General features: G+C 46.1%; 1 protein-coding gene across 1 annotated transcript in view; it reads left to right on the forward strand.

Annotated features, from left to right (window-relative positions):
- The window catches only part of gnmt (glycine N-methyltransferase), a 38,272-nt gene extending 14,205 nt beyond the window's left edge, over positions 1–24,067 (forward strand). Inside the window, exons 2-6 of the mRNA XM_056296050.1 lie at positions 2,454–2,581; positions 9,598–9,711; positions 11,407–11,549; positions 20,612–20,733; positions 23,486–24,067. Coding sequence (XP_056152025.1) covers positions 2,454–2,581; positions 9,598–9,711; positions 11,407–11,549; positions 20,612–20,733; positions 23,486–23,657 — 679 coding nt within the window. The 3' untranslated portion in view covers positions 23,658–24,067. The remainder of the gene's footprint in view (positions 1–2,453; positions 2,582–9,597; positions 9,712–11,406; positions 11,550–20,611; positions 20,734–23,485) is intronic.
- The last annotated feature ends 3,371 nt before the right edge of the window (positions 24,068–27,438 follow it).

A 27,438-nucleotide genomic window follows, 5' to 3' on the forward strand; every position in this document is an offset into this window, starting at 1 on the left:
TTTTTGGTGAACATGTTGATTAATTAGGGTGTGTAGGGTGTAGATGTGATCTGTAGTGCCGTGATTTGGTAGAAAGCCAATCTGACTCTTGCTCAAGACACTGCTCGGTAAGGACGGCCAGTATTCGGGCTTTAATAATACAGCAGAAGACCTTCCCCAGGTTACTGCTCACACAGATGCCTCGGTAGTTATTGGGGTCACATTTATTTCCACACCTGTATATTGGGGGTATAAGCCCCCTATTCCAGGTGTCAGGAAAGCAGCCAGCTTGTAGAACCAGGTCCATCCTGATGCTGTCAGGGCCACAGGCTTTTTTTAGTTTGAGACTTTGGAGTTTGTCTGTTAGTTCTTCTAGTGACATTCGGTAGTCAGTTGGGTTCTGATTGTTTTTATAGTTGAGGCCAGTATTTCCAGCTTTTCTTTTAGTATATGGTTTTGTTCAGATGAGATGCCTTCTGGCAGTATTTCTCTGTATAGAAAAGAAATACTCTCTCTGTCTCTGTATCTGTCTCTCTCTGTCTCTCGCTGTCCTCTCGCTCTCTCTGTCTCTCGCTGTCCTCTCTCTGTCTCTGTCTCTCTCTGTCTCTGTCTCTCGCTCTCTCTGTCTCTCGCTGTCCTCTCGCTCTCTCTGTCTCTCTCTGTCTCTGTCTCTCACTCTCTCTGTCTCTCGCTGTCCTCTCTCTGTCTCTGTCTCTCTCTGTCTCTGTCTCTCGCTCTCTCTGTCTCTGTCTCTCGCTGTCCTCTCGCTCTCTCTGTCTCTCTCTGTCTCTGTCTCTCGCTCTCTCTGTCTCTGTCTCTCTCTGTCTCTCGCTGTCCTCTCGCTGTCCTCTGTCTCTGTCTCTCGCTCTCTCTGTCTCTGTCTCTCTCTGTCTCTCTCTGTCTCTGTCTCTCGCTCTCTCTGTCTCTCGCTGTCCTCTCTCTGTCTCTGTCTCTCGCTCTCTCTGTCTGTCTCTGTCTCTCGCTCTCTCTGTCTCCCTCTCTCTCCCTCTCTATGGGTCTCTCTCTTGCTCTCTCTCTCTCTCTGAAAATATTGAGCTCCAGTTCATGGTAAGGGAGAAGGGTTTCACTCATTTAATTTTTTTCCCTTTTCAGTGTTTCTAGTCCGAAGTAGAAGATTTGGTACAGATTTACAGCTCAGTAAAGAGCAAGTTCAGTTCATCCGAGGTGTGAGGCACAACCAATAAAAGATTAAGGAAGCAAGCAGTCGAATAAAGGCTAATTACATATGTTTAAAACCCAGGTCTTACTTTCATAGTCTTTGCCATCATGCTTATAAGTTATGATATCATTTTGCTTCATTGTGCAGATTTAGGACAGGGAACACTGCTGGACACAGCTTTACAATGCTGTCTTATGGGGCAACTGAACATGAGCCGTACACCAGTGCCAACAACAACAACAACAACAATAACGACAATGACACCAACAACAACACCAACAACGACAACAACAGTGACAATGACAACGACGACAACTACAACTGTTGCCTCAGTTAGACTGTATATATGATTTCCCATTATCTTTTTTTATTTCATTTTTTTATTTTTCCTCCCCAATTAATTATACTTGGCCAATTACCCCACTCTTCCGAGTCATCCCGGTTGCTGCTCCACCCCCTCTGCCGATCCGGGGAGGGTTGCAGACTACCACATGCCTCCTCCGATAGACGTGGAGTCGCCAGCCGCTTCTTTTCACCTGACAGTGAGGAGTTTCACCAGGGAGACGTAGTGTGTGGGACGCTACCCCCCCCCAATCCCCCCCACACGAACAGGTGCACTGACCAACCAGAGGAGACGTTAGTGCAGCGACCAGGACACATACCCACATCCAGCTTCCCACCCACAGACACAGCCAATTGTGTCTGTAGGGACGCCCAACCAAGCCGGAGGTAACACTCGGATTCGAACCGGTGATCTCCGTGTTGGTAGGCAATAGAATAGACCACTATGCTACCCGGACACCCGATTTCCCATTATCTTTGGCTTCTAAATTGCACTAGCCAGGTAGATTATCATTGAGTAGTACTGCCTATAAGCTGGTCATTTGTGCATGAGCCAGGAAGTAGCTCAGCAGTTCGATCAAGCATTCATAATATTGGACATTTCAGGTAATAGCTTCAAACTGGCCCGTTCATCTTCTCTTTCACCTCCAAACGTGGTTTAGATAATTGCTTTAGACTGGACTTGTTGAACCATGTCCTACACTTGTGTTCCACTGCCCATAAGCTGTCACGGTAGAGCTGTGTCTAGCACCGAGCCTGTGCTGAAGATCTCTAACATGAGGCCGGTAAAACAGTGTCATAACCAACATGCACAATACCAAAAACTATGAAAATGAAATGTAGATTGTCAAAAAAGTGTTATTATCCTTCAAGTCATGCTGGTTTACCATGCTGCATACATGACCCGCTGAGCTCCGTATCTCACGCCTGATAAACCTGAATTGTTTTGTAGAGTTGACTCCATTATGTTGGTTGAGGAGGGATTCAAGATGGTGAGTGTGGATGCCAGTGACAAAATGCTCAAGTATGCGCTGAAGGCAAGGTGGGAGAAGAGAAAAGAACCAGCCTTCGACCAATGGGGTATGGGTTTTTCATTTGTTTCACTTGAAATGCCATTCATGAATGTCTCAATACACTTGAGTTGTACATATTGTTTTTTCCCCTCCATTGAATCGTATGTAAAGTTATTCAGCTGCATGCCAGGTCACTTCTCTTAAAGTTGTCCTTTTGAGACGTGAGTAAGAGAAAACAGTGTTGGATTTACAGAAAGATCATAACCACCCAAAATTGTTCTCATACATGTGCCTCGAATGTTGAATGGTACTCGCTTGTATGTAAATGGATACGGCATTGAACCTTCATACAGCATAGCTAACACCTCCAAAAACACGACTGTTGATTTTGAGTGTTCCATGCAATAAATAAACACATAAACAAACAAATAACTGATCAGGTGCCGCCTATACATCCAGACTTACTGCTGAAAAAAGAATCTGAAATGAAAGATAAAAAGGTTTGGAAATGTATATTGGAGTCAAACAGAAGTATTGATGCGTGTGTGCGTGTGTGTGTGTGTGTGTGTGTGTGTGTGTGTGTGTGTGTGTGTGTGTGTGTGTGTGTGTGTAAAATCTCTCGCCCCGTTTCAGGTGGTGTGTTTCTTCCTCATGCTCGGGTCCTCTACCAGAGGCCTGGGAGTTTGAGGGTTCTGTGCAGTGTCTTAGCTGCTCCACACTCTTCAGGATAGAGACCTCAGATGTTGTTCCTGGGATCTGCTGGAGCCACTTTCCCAGTTTGGGGTCACAGCCCATAGTGGTCCTGTTACCACTGGGGCTACTGTGGATTTCACCTTCCACGTCCGATCTAGTTCTTCCCTCAGCCCTTGGTATTTCTCTAGCTTCTCATGCTCTTTCTTCCTGCTGTTGCCGTTGCTTGGGATTGCTACATCGATCACTACTGCTGTCTTCTGTTCCTTGTCGACCACCACAATGTCTGGTTGGTTAGCCAGCACCCGCTTGTCAGTCTGGAACTTGGAAGTCCTGCAGGATCTTGGCTCTGCCATTCTCAACCACCTTTGGTGGTGTCTCCCATTTGGACTTGGGTACTTCCAGTCTGTATTCTGTACAGATGTTCCTGTACACTATCCCAGCCACTTGTTATGCCTTTCAGTGTACGCTTTCCTAGCTAGCATTTTATATCCTGCTACTAAGTGCTGGACTGTCTCAGGGGCATCTTTGCACTGCCTCCATCTTGGGTCTTGTCTGGTGTGGTAGACCCCTGCCTCAGTCTGGTCCTGAGTGCCTGTTCCTGTGCAGAGTCTCTGTGCTGGTCTTCAGTCCAGCCTTTTCTAGCCACTGGTAGGATTTCTCGACATCAGCCACATCTTCCATCCAATGGTACATCCCATGGAGGGGCTTAGTTTTCCATGACACCTCCTCTTTTTCTTCCTCCTCAGTCTCTGCTGCCTGAGGTACTCACTCAGCTGCTTGTCCTGGGGGGCTATCCTTCTGATATACTCATGGATTTTCCTTGTTTGATCCTGGATAGAGGCTCTGACAATCATTAACCCTTGGCCCCCATCTTTTTACTTATCGTGCTGGACTTCAGGTGAAACCTTTGTGCATTGTGAGGAGTGTCCATGTCCTGATACGTATCTGTGGCCTTTACCGCCTCCTTTGGCCAGCTTATTATTCCTGCTGGGTGTCTGATGACTGGTAGGGCATATGTGTTGATGGCTTGGATCTTATTCTTCCCATTCCCATCACATAAATCTGCTACCTACTGAATCTGTTGCTGACTATGATGCTGAATTAAGGAAACCAGCACAAGATTGTCGTTATGGAGAGAAACTTGGCTCAGATGTTACAAGACAGGCTGGTACGTGGAATAAATGATGACCGAATCCAGAGAAGATTACTGTCTGAGACTAATCTCACATTTGATAGTGCCCTGTCTCAAGCGCAAGCCATGGAGTCAGCAAACAAAAATGTGCAGGACTTACAGACAAGCGGGAGCTATGTCATGTAATGCAGTGAGGAGGAGTGGGCCAGAGAGCACTGGACAGAAGAGAGAGAGAGCCATACAAGTGAATGGTAATCACGACTGTTACCGCTGCAAAGGGAACATGCACCTACTGGCTGTCATTTCAAAAAGGGAAAATGTCATGCATGTGGAATGACTCAAGGTGAGTCAGTCTCACAGACTAGTCGGGACATGATCCATCTGATGAGGAACAAGCCTTTTCATTATACAGTGTCCGAGGTGAAGATGATGATGAGAAGGAGCCACCCTATAAAGTGTGCATGGGTATAAATGGGGAACCAGTGACATCTGAGGTTGATACTGGATGCTATTTCTCCATGCTAAATGAAAGTACTTCCAAAGAAGAGTAAAAAAGGCTCCTAAATTTAAAAAAAAACACCTTGATTTGACAACAGATACAAGAGAAACAATACCTGTGCTGGGGAAGACTTATGTGAAAGTGAAATACCACCAGCAGGAAAAGACACTGCCCATCATAGTAGTTAAAGGCTGAGGTCCAAACTTATTGGGAAGGCGGTGGTTGAAGCATGTTAAACTAGACTGGACAGAAATAATGCATATCACAGACCACCCACAGTCACTGACCCTGCAGCATGTGCTCTCAAAGCATGAGGGAGTATTTAAAAAGGAGCTGGGAACCTTAAAGCGTTTTAAAGCAACTATCCATGTCCCTGCTGATGCTACTCCCTGCTTCTATAGGCCAAGATCCGTTCCCTGTGCTATGAGGCCTAAAGTTGAGGCTGAGATTGACAGGTTGATAAAAGAGGACATTATCATGCCAGTTAAATACTGTGACGGGGCAGCTCCTGTCATGCCCTTGATCGAACCTGATGATGACTGTAGACTATTGTGGTGATTATAAGTTAAGCAGAGTCTCCACCCAGGAACAATACCCCATACCCAAAGTCGAGGATTTGATGGCTGTGTTAGCTGGAGGCCAACAGTTCACCATCTTGACATGAGCCATGCATGTCAGCAAATACAAATGGATGAACAGTCTAAGAAGTATCTTAGTGTGAACACATGCAGAGGAATGTTCACATACAACAGGCTTCCCTTTGGAGTATCCTCAGCCCCTGCAGTCTTCCAGATAACCATGGAGGGGGTTCCCCAGGAGATACTGGTTATCTGAATTATCTGGACGATATCCTGGTTACCGGGACAACCAGAAAGGTGCACCTCAGGATCTGGATGAGGTGTTGATCAGGTTGGAAGATGCTGATCTCAGACTAAAGAGAAGCAAATGCACATTGCTTGCTGGTGAGGTTCAGTACCTAGGACATAAAGTGGATGCTAAGGGAGTGCACACTGTGGAAGCCAAGGTAAAAGCTGTTGTTGATGCTTCAGCCCAACTAATGTGACAGAACTTAAGGCTTACATGGGCTTGTTGAATTATTACAATTGCTTCTTTCCCAACCTCGCCACATTGCGGGCCCCTTTACATTCATTTCCTGTTGAAGAAGGGTGTAGTCTGGAGATTGAGTGACTGTCAAGACAAAGCCTTCAGGAAGTCCAAAGACTTATTGAAGTCAGCAGGTGTTTTGGTGTACTACTCTGGAGATAAGGCTCTAATATTATCCTGCAATGCCTCACCATATGGCGTAAGAGCTGTACCATCCCACAAAATGGAAGATCTCAAACTTTGTCACCTGCAGAAAAGAAGTATTCACAACTTGACAAGGAACGTTTGGCTGTGATATCCGGAATAAAGAGGTTCCAAAAATATATCTATGGCAGGAACCTTACTATAGTAACTGATCACAAGCCCTTGATCTCGTTTAATGAGACTAAACCTGTACCTCAGATGGTCTCACCACGTGTATGGCATTGGGCTGTATGGCTCAGAGCTTATGAGTATAACATTGCATACAGGCGTGGAAAGCAGCATGCCAATGCAGATGCCCTCAGTAGGCTCCCCTTGCCCGAGTCCCTCCCTGCAGAAGGGGAGGATGATCAAGTTCGGATGCTGGATTTGATGGATGATACACCAGCGACTACAGAACAAGTGAAACATTGGACATCAAGAGATATGACGCTGTCACATGTGCATGAGTATTTACTATAATTATGGCCTTCTACAGTAGAGCCTCAGTTTATGTCTTACTTTACCCGACGCCTAGGACTAAGTGTTTGTGAAGGATGTGTTCTGTGGGATACTCAAGTAGTTTTTCCCCAAAAAGGATGAAAAATTATGCTAAAGTTGGTGCATCAGGCCCATCCAGGAACACCTAGGATGAAGGGACTAGCAAGGTCATATCTTCGGTGGCCACAGATGGATCAGGATGTAGAGAGGGAAGTAAACCAGTGTGATGCCTGTCAACAAAACAGCAAGTCTCCTCCTACAGCATGATTGCATCCCTGGGAATGGCCAGAGAAGCCATGGACTCAACTTCATTTGGATTATGCAGGTCCATTCTTAGGCAAGATGTTCCTTGTGTTGGCTGAGTCCCATTCTAAATGGATGGAGGTTTAACCAGTAAGTACAGCAACCAGTCATGGAACCATTGAAAAACTCAGAGTTTCAGTGTCCATGGTCTACCCCAGATGCTGGTGAGTGATAATGCTACTTGCTTTACAAGTGCTGAGTTTGCTGATTTCATGAGTAAAAATGGAATCAGACATGTGGCTTCTGCCCCTTTTCATCCTGCGTCCAATGGATTGGCTAAACAAGTGGTTCAGACCTTCAAAGAGGGAATGAAGAAGATGCAAGGAGGAAGGGAGAGCTTGGAAACAAGTGTCCAGATACCTGTTTAGTTACAGAATCACCCCTCACTCTACCACAGGCTTGTCCCCAGCAGAGATGCTGATGTCCCGGAGGCCTAGGTCCACATTTGACCTGTTGCTCCCAGACTTGAAATCCAAGATCAGAAAGAAATAGTGGACACAGAAAGTGAGTCATGACACATAGTAAGGTCAGAAGTTTTGTACCTGGTGATCAAGTTTTTACTAAAAACTATGGCTACGGTCCCAAATGGATGCCTGCAACCATTGAAAGCTGCACAGGTCCATTGTCCTACACTGTTCTTATTGGGAATGGACAGATTCTGAGGAGACACATTGATCAGATCAGGAGGTGTGAGCTCAGTGAGATTTCTGAAATAGATCTCAGTACACCGAAGGATGTGGGTTTAGCATCCCCTGTGGAACCAGAACAAGTGCTGTCCCCTGAGGCCAGTGTCTCTTGACTCTCCAACAAGCCCTGTGGATTACTCAGTGTCCAACCTAAGCTGAAGAGTGAGTTCCCACCTGTATTACAGGAAACACCACCGTTGAGGCGCTCTACCAGAGAGAGACACTCACCTGATTACTATGGGCCCTAACCTTTGGGGTCAAAATGATGAGTACTATTAAAAAACAATAAAATTAAAAAAAATTAAGTGTTGGCTGCAGAACTGAGTTAGGGGGGGGTTGTGTTCTATTCTGAGACTTTATCGCATTACTAACCTAGAGGGAGCTCTAGGCTCCAGGTGTTTTACCTGTACAGGTAGTCCATATAAAGAGGAGGAAGATGGGTGCGTCTGTTCTCTCTCGTTTTGTTTGTTGAAGCTGCTAAAGACAAGTAAAGCTAAAGAAAAGCAACTCCTGGAGTCCTGAATCCTCCCTTAGGTTTGCTTTGGATACACTAACATCTCTCTGTACTGCTGTGATCTTGGCTTCCAGCCTTACATGGAGGCTACTGTTAGTGACCTGCTTTCTTCATCTTGTACCCAAGCATCTCCAGGATTATGGGTGTAGTGGTATATATAAACTTGTTGGTCTCTGTTAAGGTGGCAGTCGAGATATTGCGTTAAGGCTATGTTCACATCCACAAGAACCTGGAACTGATGGAATGCTGCTATGTGTGTGTGTGTGTGTGTGTGTGTGTGTGTGTGTGTGTGTGTGTGTGTGTGTGTGTGTGTGTGTGTGTGTGTGTGTGTGTGTGTGCTTTGATATACATCAATCATTGAGAGTGTGAGTGTGTGTGTGTCGGTCAACTACTTCCGATGACCATAGATGTGGTTGACCAATGAGGTTGTTGTGGGTATTCATGTGCAGTGTCTGCTCCACTCTTACATTTTCATCTTACAAATTAACAAATCTACAAAGAGAAACTTGGTGAATGCTACAAGATTTCATTAAAAAAATGTACACAGGGTGTCTGGGTGGCGTAGTGGTCTATTCCATTGCCCACCAACACAGGACTCGCCGGTTTGAATCCCCGTGTTACCTCCGGCTTGGTCAGGCGTCCCAGCAGACACAATTGGCCATGTCTGTGGGCGAGTGGGAAGCCGGATGTGGGTATGTGTCCTGGTCGCTGCACTAGCGCCTCCTCTGGTCAGTCTGGGTGCCTGTTCAGGGGGGAGGGGAACTGGGGGGAATAGTGTGATCCTCCCATGCGCTACGTCCCCCCTGGCGAAACTCCTCACTGTCAGGTGAAAAGAAGTGGCTGGCGACTCCACCCCCCCCTTTCTTCTCCCCAATTGTATCCAATCTAGCCAGTCACCCCACTCTTCCAAGCCGTCCCGGTCACTGCTCCACCCCCTCTGCTGATGCGGGGAGGGCTGCAGACTACCACACGCCACCTCCGATACATGTGAAGTTGTCATTTGCTTCTGTTCATCCGACAGTGAGGACACAGCCAATTGTGTCTGTGGGGACACCCGACCAAGCCAGAGGTAACAGGGATTCGAACTGGGATCCCCATGTTGGTAGGCAATGAAATAGACCACCACGCTACCCGAACTGGCCACACCATAGAGTCAGAGGAAGCATGTGGTAATCTGCAGCCCTCCCAAGCTCGGCAGAGGGGCTGGAGCAACAACTAGGATGGCTCGGAAGAGTGGGGTAATTTGCCAGGTTCAATCTGGGAGAAAAAGGGGGAAAAATCCACACACAAAAAAATAAATACAAATCTTTTGCACAATTTTTGAAGAACGTATCTGTGTGTGAGCAGTTGTTGCAGGAGGCTATTTTTTTCTTAGAAGAAATAGCAATCATGGAGTGTCTTCTCAAAGTGACAATCTCATCCTTCCCTCTCCTTGCCCGTGTCATGAATCATTTTTTCTTTTTGTGCTCAGTGATTGAGGAGGCCAACTGGCTGACGTTATCCGAAGACATTCAGAAACCGGGAGATGGTTTTGATGCTGTCATCTGCCTTGGCAACTCATTTGCCCACCTACCAGACTTTAAAGGTGAGAGAGAGAGAGCGATGGGGACGTGTCATTTCTAAACTGAGGGTATTTAATTTACATGCTCATGCTGTTTTGAATTTGGTAGGCGGATGAAATGCTGTTTCTTGGGTCATAGAATTAACTCTGACGTTGGCATCTTGTCAAGACCTACATTTAACCCCTTTAAGAGCTGAAGTTGTGCTAACAGGAGCATGGAGTCAAGGAGTTATGCTTGCTCCTTCAGATGCCACATCTACTCCAACAGCCACACCATGACACAGTCTTTTTATGCCCTGGGTTGAATCCTGCTAGAGCGTTATCTCATGTGTGTACCCCTGTCAACTTTCCTGCTGTCTGAATATTTAAAGAATGCGGAAGGGTTGTACACTGCCCCCTCTCTTTTTAGAAATATTAAACAACAGTAGCCACAGACATCTGAGAATGTTCACTAAAACTCATCTTAACAATAGAAAGGCCAAATACCCTGCAACTTGTTGTGCGAAACTTGAAACTTAAATGTCCCCGACAATGTTTAATACAGTTTTATCCTTCCCTGACTTTTCTTAAATATTTGTCCTTTGACCCATGATCCTTGACCTCTGTCTTTGAAGATCTAAGAAATGCCCTTTATAGTGTATACACGGCATTTTTACCATTAAAAGATAACCCCCCTCCCGGGGCGTCCTGGTGCCTCACCTGGTAGAGTGGCACATAAGGCTGAGTCCTTACTGCAGCGGCCTGGGTTCTAATCCGGCCCGGGCCCTTTGCTGCACGTCATCCCCTCTCTCCCCTGCCTTTCCTGTCTCTCTCTACTATCGCTATCAAATAAAGGTGGAACAAATAAAGGTGGAAAATGCCAAATAAAAAAAAAGATACCCCCCCATTTTGTTTAACAACACACAGGTATTTAGCACAGGTACCCCAGTCTGAAAGCACCCCTTTCCTCCTTCAGTAAGCCGGTCCAAACCTGAAATGGATACTGCGGCTTGTTGATCAAATGAACACCATCTGAACCCCTGACTATTTAAAATCACTTGACGAGAAAGAATTACCACATACCTTTATCAGTGGTGTGAGAAGAATTACTTTCGTGACTGAGAAGGTAATTGTGGAGGTTGTACCCATATGTCCCAAATATATCCTGCTGGTTTACTTTCGTGTTTCAACTTGTTGAAAAAAGTTAAGTAAGTGGATTAATATGAGGCAAAAGACATGTGTGATCCAGTTGCAGACTCCAAGTCTAATTCTACACGACTGAAGGAGTAGCTTTCATTGTAAACCTTACCTAGCTGTTTTGTGCATGTGACCTGCTCGTAAAAAGTGGTCTTATTAAAAACCGATGAATGTGAGCGGGATTCCCAACGTTCCATGGGGTCAACTGACTTATTTGTAGATTGCATTTCTTAACTTTTGGTCATTCAGTTGAATTTTTTTTTTCAAATTTTGCACATTTACCTTTGCACTTTGCCAATGTGTGTATGAAATATAATACACACTAAGGTATACTATTTCCTATGTGCTTTTTAGATATAAACAAATTGACATCGATTTGGTGAACTGAAAAATGTAGAAAAAAAGCTAATCCAAAAATCTTCCAAGAATGTTGCAGCATCCTCTTCGTTCGACTATTCTGGAATGGTCACAGCCTAAAGAACATTTTGATTGTTGTTAAGTCCTGTGTGCTTGACACTTCTGGTGATTGTGTGTTGTTGCCAGGGGACCAGAGTGACCAGAGGCTGGCCCTTCAGAACATTGCCAGTATGGTCAGACCAGGGGGGATTCTTATCATTGACCACCGCAACTATGACTATATCCTGGAGACTGGCCGGGCACCCCAAGGCAAGAACATCTACTACAAGGTACTAACCCCAAAGAAGTAAGAGCCATGTGTTAAGGATACCACAGGGGGATGTGTGACAGTGAAGGAGTTCAAGTATCTTGGGGTCTTGTTCATGAGTGAGGGAGATTGACAGGAGGATTGGTGCAGCATCAGCAGTAATGCGGACGTTGTACCGGACCGTTGTGCTGAAGAAGGAGCTGAGCTGGAAGGCAAAGCTCTCAATTTACCAGTCAGTCTTCATTCCAACCCTCACCTATGGTCATGAGCTTTGGGTAGTGACTTAGTAGTGCTACAGGGTACACGATCGTAAGCCTTCTCCAAGTCCACAAAACACATGTAGACTGGCTGGTCAAACTCCCATGCCTCCCTCAGCACTTCTGCAAGGGTAAAGAGTAGGTCTGTTGTTCCATGGCCAGGAAGGAGTCCGCATTATTCCTCTTGGATCCGAGGTTCAACAATCGGTCAGAGCCTCCTTTCCAGCACCCTGGAGGAGACTTTCCCAGGGAGGCTGAGCAGTGTGATGGCCTGATAAGTGAAGCACACCATTCCAAACGAAAGATAATTCACAATACAGCTCCTGCAGCTAATGCTGTTCAGCACGTTTAAGATTATATGTGATGCAGCCCACATCGTCAGCAACGTGGACGCCAACTGGCCTGGGTCTGTGCATGACTCAGAATCAGAATCATTTATTGGCAAGCAGTTCAAGAACATACAAGGAACTTGACTTAGTATGAGTTGGTATGATGACTCGTGAATATTTTTTTAAATTTAATTTAATTTTTTATTTTAATTTTTTAAAAAGCTGTTTCAGGTCTGCGGCTTCATTAGGTTATACAGTAACGCCCACCACTGGGTTTATAATGAACTGCAATAAACTTGAGCTTATGTACTTTGATTACCTGCTATGAAACATGACCCTCTTCCATTTTATAATGCCTAGCCGTACTTCTGTGGTTACTTTGGTGAAAGTAACACAAGAGTAGTGTAGTCAATACCATATTACTCTACACAGATGTTAATATTGTAAAGTACCCTATTGATTTCAAATGAAAGTAACTAGTAATATGTAATTCATGACATTTTGAAAGTAACTTGGCCAATACTTACTATGAAATTGTAGGAGCTTGTGCAAACAAAATGCAAACTGCAACACCGTGCTTTTTAACTTAGCTGATCCACTTTACTTGTTGTGGCAGTAGCATTTCGATAACAGGCATTGTCCGATTACCTCATCAACTTATGCATCAACTTTACTCTTTAAAGGATCAGCCTTAACGAATACAACAATAACAGAATGTGATTCATATTAACCACACACATCCCCCCCCCCCTCAGAATTCATAAAAACTGGCATTGTTAGTTTGGCTGGAGCCCGGCTGACTCTCCTGGCCTGAGTTCTGAGCAGCCTGGCAGGCGCTGGAGGGAGCACTCACTCCTCGCACAGGGCCTCTGGTGACCCCAGTGGAATGATTACTGGGACAGCCTCGACGCGGGGGCACAGCCAGCTTGATGGCTGAACCAGATCCAAGCGAGCAGGTTTGAGCCGATCCACAGAGGTGTGGTCGGGCTTGCCCCCAACGTCGACTACAAGTCTTATCACCCATTTCCAAGACTTTAAAAGGTCTGTTGTGGGGTGGTTTGAGGGGGCTCCGGAGAGCATCATGCTGGATGAAAGCAAACTCTGCTGTGCATAGGCCGGTCAGAACTTGGAACCGGGGTAGGCCATGCAGGGAAGTAGGCACGGTGTGAACGCTCCCGCATTGTTCAGGTGAACAGACTATTATATATTATATGTTATTATATATTATTATAGATTAGGACTGTGCAATATGACAAAAATCTCATATCCCAATATAGTTCATGTCATATCCTGATAATGATACATATCACAATATAGTACATTTTCTGTAAATTCAATTAATAAATAGTTTCTGGTCCATGCCCCCCCCCCCAGCATGTGCACACACTGCATGTGTGTGTGGAGGGGCAGCCTCACCCTCACTGAACACAGAGAGCAGAGTAGCACGACTACACCTGATCTGACACCTGGCTACACCAAGCGCCATGCAGGTAGCTGACAGTGATGAACCCCCTGTAGCTCAGCAGGATAAGGGTTGCAATGTGGCCGAGCAATGGGACCCACCAGTTGATGTTGGCAGCAGAAAATTGTGAAAATGTTGCGAGAAGAGTCAGGAGCATTTGCACGAGACGATGATATGGGGTGTATAACCAGCTAGGAAATGTCTATCACACTCAATGACAATACCACAATTCAGAACTTGTACGCCTCCATCCCAAAACCCCCTTATAAGGAAGTAAAGAAGTACATTGAGGATCTTCTGGCAAAAGGGTGGATGGTGAAATCTAAATCCACTTACTCAGCGCCTGTCATCTGTGTACGCAAGAAAGACGGGACACTCAGGCCCTGTATCGATTACCACTTCCTGAACCAGCACACAGTTCCTGATTGCCACCCCTTGCCGAGAAGCCAAGCCCTCACAGACACCCTGGGTGGGTACAGTTGGTTCTCCCTTCTAGACCAAGGGAAGGCATACCACCAGGGGTCATCGAAGAGGGGTCACACCACCTTGGGGTCTTTACGAGTGGGTGCGTGTACCTTTTGGAATAAGGAATGCACCTGCTGCGTTTCAACACTATAGGAGAAATGCTCTCCCCCATACGAGATGAGTGTTGTATCCCATATTTGGATGACATACTGTGCTATGTCCAGACATTCAAGGACCACGTTGAATGACTGAGAAAGGTCCTAAGAGCCCTACAGAGCCATGGGGTCAAACTCAGGCCTACAAAATGCCACCTGTTCAAACATGAAGTCAGATATGTTGGTCGTTTGGTTTCAGCCAAGCATGTGCACGTTGACCCGTAGGACCTGGAGGCAGTGTACGCCTTGAGTGAGGAAAAACCTGCGGCAGTCAGAGAAGTGTGGAAGATCGTTGGCTTTTTGAGCTAACCGCTCATATATCCAAGATTTCTCCAGAATGGCCAACCCATCTATGAGCTCCTGCAAACAAAGAGGAACCAAGAACAGTCTCAGGGGAGGTGTGAGGGACAGAAAGGAAAGGGCACACAGTCACCATCCAGGACTCCAGTCCAATGGACTGAGACACATCAAGAGACACTGTGTAAGCTGATTGACATGCTGGTGAACCCCCCTGTTCATGCCTATCCAGACTTTGAGCTGCCATTTGTGCTCCACATGGATGCCTCTGATAGAGGACTTGGGGCAGTCCTTTATCAGAGCCAGAATGATGAACTCTTGAGTGATCTGATACGGCTCAAGAACTCTTACAACGGCTGAAAGAAGCTACAGGCTCCACTCAGGAAAACCTGAGTTTCTCGCCCTAAAGTGGGCCATTCGGGTTACGTGCTCTACGCCCCACATTTTACCATCTACACAGACAATAATCCTTTGACGTATGTCATGAGTATGGCTAAGTTGAATGCTGTTGTCTTTAGGTGGGTAACTGTCAGAGTTTAGATTTGACATATGGTACCAACCTGGCAAAGTAAATGTCGATGCAGATACTCTGTCAAGATGCCCACTCAACATCAGCAAATTTGTGACAGAGTGTACAGAGGAGCTGCCGAGGGAAGCTGTCACTGCTATATGGGAAGGTTGTAGGGCAGGAAAGGGTGGCGACATCGCCTGGGTTGCAGCCCTGGCTCTGTCACAAGGTGACCAGGCTGAACCAAGCAGCAGAGAACATGTGCAACCCATTGACCTCGCTGAACTGCAGAAAGCCCAGAGGACAGATCCTCCAGTGATAGGTGCGATTCTCAAAATGAAATACTAGCCAAACACTCACAGATGACATGAAATATAATATGAGGGGCACTGTCAGGAAAATGATGTATGAATGGAGTAGATTCCACCTTGAGGATGGGGTCCTGTACCATAGGACAGCAGAGAGGCATCAGCTAGTCTTACCTGCCAGCTTTAGGCTGCTGGTCCTCAAGCACTTACTTGATGACATGGGCGATGTCGGAACTGGAAGGGTCCTCAACTTGGCAAGGCAAAGGTTCTATTGGCCGTACATGAGGTGAGAGATCGAAGCCTATGTTACCAGGCAGTGCCCGTGCATAAAACAAAAGAAGCCAGTGACACATAAGAGCCCCAATGTCCAGCTTTAGCACAAGCTCACCACTGGAGCTTGTTTCCATTGACTATACACATCTAGAGCATAGTAGAGGAGGATATCAATATATCCTAGTTGTCATAGACCACTTTGCTAGGTACTTGCAGGCCTATCCAACCCGCAATAAGTCTGGGAGAACAGTGGCTGAGAAGATTTTCAGTGGCTATATTGCCAGGTTCAGCTACCCCTCAAAGCTGCACCATGATCAAGGGCATGCGTTTAAAAATGAACTCTTTCGAACCCTACAACAAATGAGCTGGGTGGGACACTCGCGAACAACCCCTTACCACCCCCAGGGTAACCCGGCTGAACAGTTAAACTGAACTGTGTTGCCAATGCTGCACACCCTAGGTGAAAAGGAAAAGGAAAGGTGGAAGTAGTACCTCTCTCAGATTGTACATGTGTACAATTGTACACGCCACGAAGCAACTGGGTACTCGCATTTCTTCCTGCTTTTCGGCCGACACCCTCATTTGCCCATAGACCCGTTGCTCAGACTGACCACAGACGAGGAACTCCAGACAGCAAGGAGTTATGCTGAGAAATGGGCAGAGCGGGTGACTGAGGCATACTGCATAGCTTCAGAAAACAGCGAAAAGTCAAGTGCACATGGCAAAAAGTATTATGACAAACATGCAAAAGGAGTAGTGCTGCAACCTGGAGATCGGATACTGGTATGAAACCTAAGCGAAAGAGGTGGATCTGGGAAGTTAAGGTCCTATTGGGAGACTGCTGGTTATGTTGTGAAAGAACAAATCAGTGACAGTCCAGTTTACAAGGTGGTCTCAGAGAGGGATGGGAACAAGTCACGAGTCCTGCATCGCAGCCAGCTGCATCTCATCAGTGACCTACCTGTTGATCTACCTGTAACAAAAGACAAAGCTAAGACATCACCAGAGAAGAGGAAAAGGGGAAAAAAACTGGTGAAAGAGAGACAGAACCGCAATAGAACAGTGAAACAAGTTCGGGTGAGGATGAAAATTCCACCTACTGTGAACTAAGATATAACCTAAGAACTTGGAACAGAAAGAATGTCACTCCTACCAGTGAAACTACCTGTGTTCCCTGGAGGGATTCAGCTCCTGCTGAAACAACCAGCTATGCACAGTCTGTAAAGAAAGAGGACCAATGCACATGGAGAGGACGCCTGTAAAACTGACAGGAGTACATAGCGAAAATGAAGAAGAGCAGTATGGTGAACAACCAAACAGTGAAACTAATAGTAACAGAGAAGAAGAGGCAAATGTGAGGGGTGCAGAGCCAGGGGTCATTCGCACACCTCTCACAGGGAGTGGAAGTGAAACTGTGCAGCCTGTTTCAGAGGAGACCTATGCTGGGCCTGGCCTGGCGCCTAGTACTGATGAGCAGACTCTCAGAAGGTCCACTAGAGATAGGTGGCCAGCAGCACTGTTCACTTACAATACGTTAGGCCAACCCTCACTCCAGGTACATCCATCAGTCAGTAGTGCTGAGGTTTATGAAGCACCACCCATGACACTTTGGGGCATGCAACCATACCCCCTGACACCTTACTCTATTCCAACACCATATCACATTCCAGCGTCTTATCTGCCACCCCATACACCTTGCCAGTGTTTCCCAACATGCCAATTTACATGTGTTAAGAGGTTAAGAAAGGGCAAGAATAGCACTTTTGCATTTTGGGTTATTTTGGGTAAGGTTGACTAAAGGAGTTGAAAGGTAAAATGTCAGGTGCCATTTTATTTTTTGCTGAGGAGTGTGACACTTAAAAATGTATGGCCACAATTGTTAAGTTGGAATTGTTATTGTATGTATTTCCTTGGCTTAAAAGGCCAGATTTAAATGTGTCTTTTCTATGGACTTAAAAGTTTGATTTGGTAAAGTGTAGTTCTCCAGCTCCGCCACAAGAGGAAGTATCCCAAAAATGAGCGCTAGTTGTATGTAGGCTGCGCAGGGATTCCGTTCATCAGAGAACAGCCTGCTGAACGAACACAGCTAACGTCTCCTGGCTCTGCTTTTCCTGCGTAAAATAGGCCAGTAATGTGCGTTAACTTATCACAGCTTATCCCTAAGGACTTTTAAAGCCTTGCAGATGTTTGTTTGGAGAAATGGCGTGTGGGGTTGGGTTAGAGGCTTTTAGTATTTTTCTACACGGTGACACAAAATGGCGGCCTTACTGTCGGTATTTTCCTTTGTTAGCAGCACTGTAGTTCCATGACATCTGTGCCTTACTACAACTGCTTAACCAAGGAGTTGGTATCAAATATAGTGAAGTAAATACTGTAAGTGGCTTCATGGTCAGTGTAAAGTTACGTAAATGTTACAGTTGCTCATTCAGGTAAAGGCACGATGTTAATGGTGTAAAATGGTTGAATGTGATATTTTTCTAATGTTAAGTGATAAAAGGATGTTTATATAATGAATGTATCTACTTGTAGAGTCGAAGGAACGGGGAAGACCGTTGGTTCACACTTTAGCCGTGTAGGCAACTTTCTATAATCAACGGTAAATCAGAGAGACCACAAAACCACAGCTCGACTGAGCGGAGGCGGCAAGAAGACCCAGAAAACTGGCTGGACAACCATAACTTAACCCTGCGTTAACCTGCCAGACAGGGCAACCCTGACTTAACCCTTAGTTCCTGGGGGGAATTCTATCCCCAATACGTGTCCACCACATACTCATATATTTTCGTAATGTGTGTGTGTGTGGTGTTAGTGTGTGTGTGTGTGTGGTGTTAGTTAGTGTAGATAGCGGGACTGAAAACTAAAGCACTTATGATCCTAATTCTTTTTGGAGGTGGTAGGTATTGTCTCAGAGAGTAAGGGAAACATCACAGGAAATTAAAATTATGCATAATTATGCATAAATATGCAAAATGTGCATATTTCTAAAAATGGCTAAAAACCACTTTTCTCTGCATTTCAGATGATTCTGAGCATCTTTGATTTTTTCACCTATATAAAAAAAATTTCTGGGACTTAGAAATGTTTTGGCATTATGCAAAATATATGCATTTTTGCAAAAATGCACTTATGATCCTAATTTGTTTTGGAGTTGGTAGGTATTGTTCCAGAGAGGACCAGAAAAATAGCAGAAAATTAAAATAATTACAATTATGCAAAATATGCATTTTCTAAAAATGGCTAAAAACCACTTTTCTCGGCATTTCAGATGATTCTGAGCATTTGGGGGGAGGGAGTTGGCGTGGGGGGGGTTTAGGGGCAGGGGGAAGGCGGTTAGCTGGCAGGATGAAGAGGAGGGAGGTTTAGACGGGTGGAGAACCAAACCGCTACACTGTAGCGGGGTTCTTCTAGTTTTGTTTATATTTTGTAGAATTGTTCATGTCTGCAGTAAAACAGAAAAAACAAAACACGCTTAAGAACAGTGTTGAAGTTACACGTATATTTTGAAAACTGGTTAAAGCAGCAGTAGAAGAATAAGAGAGTTTTAGTACATAAAGATTTTAAAGCATTATTTGGTAACTTAATCATTACTGGTAAAAGTAATAGCAAACTGGTGTGTAGGAGTTATGTGTTGCCAGCAGTAACAACTCATCATTTGTTGTACTGTGAGAGGGTGAATTGAGGCATTTGTCATGTGAAGATTATTGTGAACAAGAAATCTATGCTTTGCGTTTAAGAGAGAAGAAAGATAAATTCTGTTAATAAAGCTGGAGAACAGCCTGCTGAACGAACACAACTAACGTCTCCTATCTCTGCTTTTCCTGTATAAAACAGGACGCGTCTTCTTTGTTGTTCAGAAGCCTGGTTGCTTGGTGGAAAAAGCTGTTCTGGAGCCTACTGGTCCGGGCTTTGAGGCTGCGGTACTGCTTGCCTGATGGTAGCAGCTGGAACAGTCCATAGTTGGGGTGGCTGGGGTCTTTGGTAATCCAACGGGCTTTGCCGACACAGCATCCATTGTATAGGTCCTGAATGGAGGGAAGCTCGCGTCCATTGATGTCCTGGGCCTCTGCAGCATTTTGCGGTTGTGGGCAGTACAGTTCCCATGCAAGGCGGTGATGCATCCAGTCAGGATGCTCTCGGTTGTGCCTCTGTAGAGGGCCCGAGAATCCTGGGCCCCATGCTGAACTTCAGTCGCCTGAGGTGAAAGAGGCGTTGCTGTGCCTTTTTCATCCCAGGTGAGGTCCTCGGTAATGTGGACACCGAGGAACTTGAAGTTCTTGACCCTCCCTACAGTAGTCCTGTTGATGTTGATGGGGTCCATCCTGCCCCCTCTCTTCCTGTAGTCCACAATTAACTCCTTGGTTTTGTCGACACTGAGAGAGAGGTTATTCTCCTGGCACCACTTTGTTAGCTTGCTGATCTCTCTCTCCTGTATGCTGTCTCATCATCGTCGGTGATCAGGCGCCTCACCGTCATGTCATCAGCAAACTTTATCACTGTACACCCATGACTATGTGTGGCCACACAGTCATGGGTGTAGTGAGTAGAGGAGCGGACTCAGAATGTAGCCCTAGGGAGCTCCTGTGTTGAGGGACAGAGGTGTTGGAGTCCATCCTCACCACCTGGCGTTGGCTCGACAGGAAGTTCAGGATCCAGCCTTACAGGCTGGGGTTGACTCCTAAGTTCCTGAGCTTGGTGTAGTCTGGAGGGGACTATGGTGTTGACTGCTGAGCTGTAGTCTACAAACAGCATTCTCACATAGGAGTTCCTTTTCTCCAGGTGGTTGAGGGCGGTATGGAGTGTAGTGGCTATTGCATCCTCACTGGATCGATTTTGTGGGTAGGCAAATTGATGGGGGTCAAGGGTGGGTGGTAACATGCTATAGATTTGTACCATAACAAACTTCTCAAAGCAAGAAAGGGAGGAAAGGGAGCATTACTATGTTTACTTACATACTACTCATGTACTATGTGTATCTTCGCGGTTTTCACCTCCATATTGCGTAACTTCTATATTTTTGTGTTTTGTTGCAGAGTGACCTGACTCAGGATATCTCCACTTCAGTTCTGTGGGTCAATAACAAACCTCACATGATTACACTGGACTACACCATCCAGGTGCCACAGACCAATGTTCAGAATCCTCCTGAAGTCAGGTATACAGCATACACTTTTCAGCACTTGCCATGCAGTAGCTGTTATAACTGTCGGTCTCTAAAGTGTAAGACAAAAGGAATTGCCAGCTTTTAAAAATTATTTTTGGGCTTCAAAACTACACTTGAAAATGTGTTAGTCGCCTACAGAAAATGATGTCAATGCAGGGATTTCCATGCTTTTTATTTCAAGGGATTTTGTGTCATTAATGAGTTACACTACATGGCCAAAAGTATGTGGACACCCCTTGTCATTAGTGGGCTCAGCTATTTCACCCACACCCTTTGTGAACAGCAGCGTACAATCGAGCGTACAGCCACACAATCTCCATAGACAAACAATGGCAGTGGAATGGGTTGTATTGAAGAGCTCAGTGACTTTCAGTGTGGCATTATCGTAGGATTCCACCTTTCCAACAAGTAGGTTTGTCAAATTGATGCCCTGCTAGAGCTGCTCTGGTCAACTTTAAGTGCTGTTATTGTGAAGTGGAAATGCTTAGGACTCAGCTCAGCCACAAAGCGGTAGGCCACACGAGCTCCTAGAATGGGACCGCCGACTGCATAAGCACATAATGGGTAAAAATAATCTACCCTCAGCTGTATTACTCACTACCGAGTTCCAGACTTCCCCTGGAAGCAATGTGAGTGCAAGAACTGTTCAGCGGCAGCTTCATGAAATGTGTTTCTGTGGCCGAGCAACTGTGCAGAAACCTAAAATCACCGTGCGCGATGCCAAGTGTCGGCTGGAGTGGAGTAAAGCACACCATCAGTGGACTCTGGAGCAGTGGAAATGCACTCTCTGGAGTGATGAATTGTGCTTCACTATCTGGCAGTCTGATGGACAACACTGGGTTTAGCGGATGAGGAGTATTGGTCTGGGGCTGTTTTCGTGGTTAGTTAGGCCCGTTAGTTCCACTGAAGGGAAGTCTTAAATGCTACAACATACAATGACGTTCTAGAGAATTGTGTGCGTCCAACGTTGTGGCAAAAGTTTTGGGAAGGCCCCCCCCCTTTTTTTCAATTTTTTTCCCCTCCCTTTTTCTCCCCAATTGTATCCGGACAATTACCCCACTCTTCCAAGCCGTCCCGGTCTCTGCTCCACCCCCTCTGCTGATCCAGGGAGGGCCGCAGACTACCACATGCCTCCTCCGATACATGTGGCGTCACCAGCCGCTTCCTTTCACCTGACAGTGAGGAGTTTCACCAGGGGGATGTAGCATGTGGGAGGATCACGCTATTCCCCCCCAGTTCCCCCTCCCCCCCGTACAGGCGCCCTGACTGACCAGAGGAGGCGCTAGTGCAGCGACCTGGACACATATCCACATCTGGCTTCCCACCCTCAGACATGGCCAATCGTGTCTGTAGGGATGCCCGACCAAGCTGGAGGTAACGCAGGGATTCGAACTGGCGATCCCTGTGTTGGTAGGCAACGAAATAGACCGCTACGCTACCCGGATGCCCAGGGATGGCCCTTTCCTGTTTCAGCATGACAGTGCACTTGTGCACAAAGCGAGGTCCATAAAGACATGCTTAGCTGAGTTTGGTGAGGAAAAGTTGACTGGCCTCCTGCACAGAGCCCTGACCTCAACCCCATCCAGCACCTTTGGGATGAATTGGAACGCCGACTGCGAGCCGGGCCTTCTCACCCAATATCAGTACCCGACGCCGACATCCCCAGTGCTCTTATGGCTGAAGGAAATCCATGAATGAAAAAAGTCCACTAGATTATGGAACATGGATACTGCATCCATGTTCCATAATCTAGTGGAAAGCTTTCCCAGAGGACTGGAGGTTATTATAGCAGCAAAAGGGGGACCAGCTTCATATAAAGCCCATGGTTTTGGAATGAGGTGTTCAGCAAGCACAGATGGTTGTGATGTTGGGGTGTCCATTTACTTTCGAGTGTGTTATAAATAGCCGGCCCAGCTCCTTTAAAGAACCACCGAGGCTGTCATTTTGACGATTTTGGATTTTCAAAGTTTAATCGCTTTGCGAAAAAAAAGTTAGAGACCTGCCGCTCCCCGAATGCTGCTAAAATTGCATACATATTTGTATTAAAACGAGTTTAAATCAATTGCACAAAAAAAGAAAAAAGTTATGATAAGATCTACCTAAAACGACCACGAGTGGTCAAAATGACCATCTCATAATTTGTGCGTGATGGTACGCGTCATGTCAGTATTTATGACGTGTGTTGGTGGCGTCATTTCCTTCGTGAAGTTCATTGCTCTGTGCTAGAAACACACTAGCGCCCTCCAGTGGAGAGAAAGAGTCTCAACTTGACTTGTGATTATGTCCAACATGTCTGGTTACAGACGCCGCTACAGACGCACCATGACTACCGCCGAGCCGCTGCAGTATTTACAGCCGTTGGACAGCGGCCATTTTAAATTGTTTAAAAATAGTATTAAAATTGTTAAAATGTTAATGTTGGTGTCAGTTAGTTTCATAACAGACATGCTAACATCTGTAATGCATTAATGTATCAACTGGGTATTTATCTTGACACAAGAGTTGAAAAGCCGGGGGTCATTTTGACCGCCCACGGTCGTTTTAGGCAGGCGCGAAATCCCGGTGGTTCTAGTGTTGAGTCATGGTAATAGCTGAACTGTAGTACACTATTTGACACATAGTGTAGTACTAGGGCTACAGATACTATCTGTAGCCCTAGTACTACACTAGTACTGCTGCACTAGTACTTACTGAGTTGAGAGTGGGTTACTTATTCGTTTGTGTGTGCGTTTGTGTTCCCCAGTAAGTTCCGTCTGTCCTACTACCCTCACCGTCTGGAAAGCTTCAAAGCTCTTCTGCAGGACGCCTTCCAGGGCAAGATGGAGCACAGCGTCTATGGAGACTTCAAGACTTACACCCCCGGCCAGAGTCAAGCTCCGTGTTATTTTATCCACGTCTGCAAGAAGAAGGCTTAAGATGCACACTGTTTTTCTAAGAAATGCGTTCTCTCCACTGCGTCCCTGTTTCTTTTCCTACAGTTCCGGGTAACGCCACATCTGAACACGTTTTCAAAACACTTGTCGTGGTCTTTGTTGTGAAAATACAAATCATTTCAAGTTTTACTCAATTCTCATGTTCGTTAGGGATCCTAAAATAACTTGTTTAGCCTGAACATCACAATTTGGAATAGCAATTAAATTGTTTCCTGCAGGAATAACTTGAAAAAAAATGTATCCAATGCTGATTTGTGTTATTATTTAATGATCCAAAGATATTTTAATGTCTAATTAAATGGGTGAGGGGATTTTTCTGAAGTAAAAGGAAAAACCTTAAGTTTGTCAAAAGCTCCAGAGCAGTCAGCGGTCTCCAGAATAATGAAGCCGGTGGGTGGACTCAGATCGTACGCTTTGAGTGTTTTCCAGAGGGCCGGTTCCACTACGCTTTGATAACAAATCGGGAATGTCTTCGGCATCCAGACCGCATAACTGATTCCAGTGCTGGGATATTAAATGTCAGAGGACTGTTTCCCAAGCAAGACTGTATGAGGTATTGAAATTGTGTACTTTTCGTGTTCACGTAACACAAATAATTGTCACCCATTTGAGATCACAAGGTTACCAGTGTGGTAGAAACTGGGGCTACCTTTATATTGTCTCTAAACAAAAGTAAACAGTAAAACAGTTGCTCTGTAACAGAAACCTTTTTTCTGAGCCTTTAAAAAGCTTTGAAAATGTTTACATTGTTTATTTTTATTGGAGTTATTTTACCTGAAATACATGAGATTTAATTAAGTACTTGTCATTTCATTTTGTCTCTCGTTGTAGAGTGAGCAAGGGAAGAGTCTTAAGTTAGCATGTGTTTGGAGTCAGTGGCATGCTCAGTCCTCTCTGTAGTTAAGTAACATGTTTTTTTAGTTAAGTCATATATTTTTTTAATATTTTTGTTGGGTGCTCTTTGGTCCAAGGTTAGTAGTTTCAGATGAGAAAAAGAGAACAAATCTCTCTGACCAAGGCACTCCGTGTAATTAAAATGTCTATTGGAACTTGGACATATCCAAAAAGGACCTAAAAATGCCCACGCGTAGCGGCTCGGGCCTTCTTCAGGGCACCTTAAGTTAGCATCAGAAACATTCATGTGTCGTGTCATTCCATGCAGCTGCGCACATGAAATGAAACGGCACATCATTTCCCCGGCCCACACCGGTGCAACACAAACACTCGCAACTGCCGGCCTGCACAGGCTAGCGGTGAGCTTAGCCTGCCCCGCTTCCGCGTCCTGCCAGACCGCCCGAGGAGTTCCAGGCAGGGCCGTGGTCCCTGGGCCCACAGGACGCAGCAGACCAGGCTCACCCAGCCGATCCAACACCAGCTGTCCCAGCCAGACAACCTCGACACACTTCCCCGCTCTCCACACGACAACACTGAAAACACAGTCAAGGTTAGGCGAGGTCTGCGTGGGCCAGCAGTTAGCTTAGCCTGCCCCGCTTCCGTGTCCTGTCAGACTGCCCTCGGTGTTTCTTCTCTGGGCGCAGCTCCAGGCGGGGACATGGTCCCTGGGCCCACAGGACGCAGCATACCAAGGTGTCCCAGCTGATCCAGCGCCACCTCTCCCAGCCATCAAACAAAGACAAAAATGTAGATGTAGACATGGACAAAGACACTACATAGTTGTATCCCAATTGTATCCGGCCAATTACCCCAGTCTTCCGAATTGTCCCGGTCGCTGCCGCCCCCCCCCCCTTCCGAGCCGGGGTGGGCTGCAGACTACCACACGCCTCCTCCAATACATGTGGAGTCGCCAGCCACTTCTTTTCACCTGACAGTGAGGAGTTTCGCCAGGGGGACGTAGTGCGTGGGGGGATCACACTATTCCCCCCCAGTTCCACCTCCCCCCTGAACAGGTGCCCCAACCGACCAGAGGAGGCGCTAGTGCAGCGACCAGGACACATGCCCGTATTTGGCTTCCCACCCGCAGACATGGCCAACTGTGTTTGTAGGGATGCCCGACCAAGCCGGAGGCAACACAGGGATTCGTTCCAGCGATCCCTGTGTTGGTAGGCAACGGAATAGACCGCCACGCCACCCGGACGCCATTACTTAGAATTTTAACGGTTCCCACTTCCCATATACCCTGCGTGAATGCATGTCCCCAACAGAGTGGGGTGAGGTTCTAATATGATATATAACACATGCTAATATGTAATCATGATTCAGTATCGAGCTGTCTGGCTTTCAACAGGAGGAATCCCTAACGTTATTGTGGCCTTCAAATGATGTAGTTGTGTGGTCTATCGGTGGTCTATAAGTGGAGTAGAGAGGATTTCAGATACAATGTGGAATTAGAAATGCAGAAATCAACTCAAGAGGTGTAATGCTTACTACTCCATGTTCAACTCGTGGTGTGTGAATGGTGTTCTGCTTATGGCCACTGTGTCGTCCTCCTGTGAGTTTCCACTTAAGAGCTCAAAGGTGAAGCTTGGCCTGAAAGCCACGTAGCAAACCGCGTTATAACGCAGCATAGAAGTCTCCCCTGTCAACAGGAGCCCTAGGATGCTTGCTCGCCAGTCTCTGGGAAGATACAGCGGTGTCATTCTCAGGCCGGGAGACGAACCCAGAAATACTGCGAGTAATTAAAGCCAACTTGTTACAGGTTGTGATCGAACATCATGTCTTGCAGTGAAGTGTAGTGTGTTGTAGTGTGTAGTGTGTTGTAGTGTGTGTGTTGGGAACAACCAAAGTTCTCGGGGGCAAACAGTTAGACTAGTGCGAGGCATGTTGGACCTATAACACTACAGGTTACCTGTCTCCCGCTCCTCTAGCAGCAGCTACCCTCTTTAAGGGTGGGCGTTTTTGCTCTTTTTGTTTATGTGGTGGATCACTTCATGGAGACATTTCATGACTTTTTCAGTAAAAGTAAAACTGCTGACCCTCCATTTCATGAAGGGTACATGTTAAACATGTGAAAAAACAAGGTCAGGTTTTGTTCTATCCCTGATAGCAGAGTAGGACCAGGATTACACGTGAATAATCCTTAGAAAAACATCCCTTTTTGCCATTTCCGCCTATAATAAAATCTTATATAAAAGGCTTCTGATTTACTATAGAACCAAGTGTTGGCATCCTGGTTACTCTGGGATGTAGAGACACCACCTGTAGACCTTCTGAGCAAGTTCTATGTAAAAACAAGCATCAGGCAGAAAATGACAAAGGATTAACTTGGAACTCCCTCTTTTAGGGTAGGCGGGGTTTGTTTTGCACTCTTTTCCCTATGTGGTGAATCACTTCATGGAGACATTTCATGATGTTTGCAGTAAAAGTAAGACTGCTGACCATCCATTTCATGAAGGGGACACCTTAAAGTTATGAAAAAACAAGGTCAGCATTTGCTGTACCCCGGGTAGGGGTACCTCCAAATTGTGGGGGTTTTGTTCCTCCACTGAACGTTAACCAGTCGACTAAAGGCTCCGACCCGTCAGTCAAGGACCAACGTGTCTACGTATCCATGCACGTTACACTACCCCCCCCCTTCGGCATATCGACGCCCTCACGCCTCTGGGCGCACGCGCTTCCGATGACCTCACGGTGTCACCACCCCACTTCTGACAACAATGTAGCGAAGTCGGGGGGCAACCACAGGAACTGCCGCGGCCGAGACGCGAACCCGTATCGCCCGCACCGCAGAAGACGTCGCTAACCGCTCGACTGAAGGGTCAGACCCGCCAGCCAGCGGGCAGCGTGTCTACTTATCCATGCACGT

Source organism: Lampris incognitus, chromosome 16, assembly GCF_029633865.1.
Source record: "Lampris incognitus isolate fLamInc1 chromosome 16, fLamInc1.hap2, whole genome shotgun sequence".
NCBI lineage: Eukaryota > Metazoa > Chordata > Actinopteri > Lampriformes > Lampridae > Lampris > Lampris incognitus.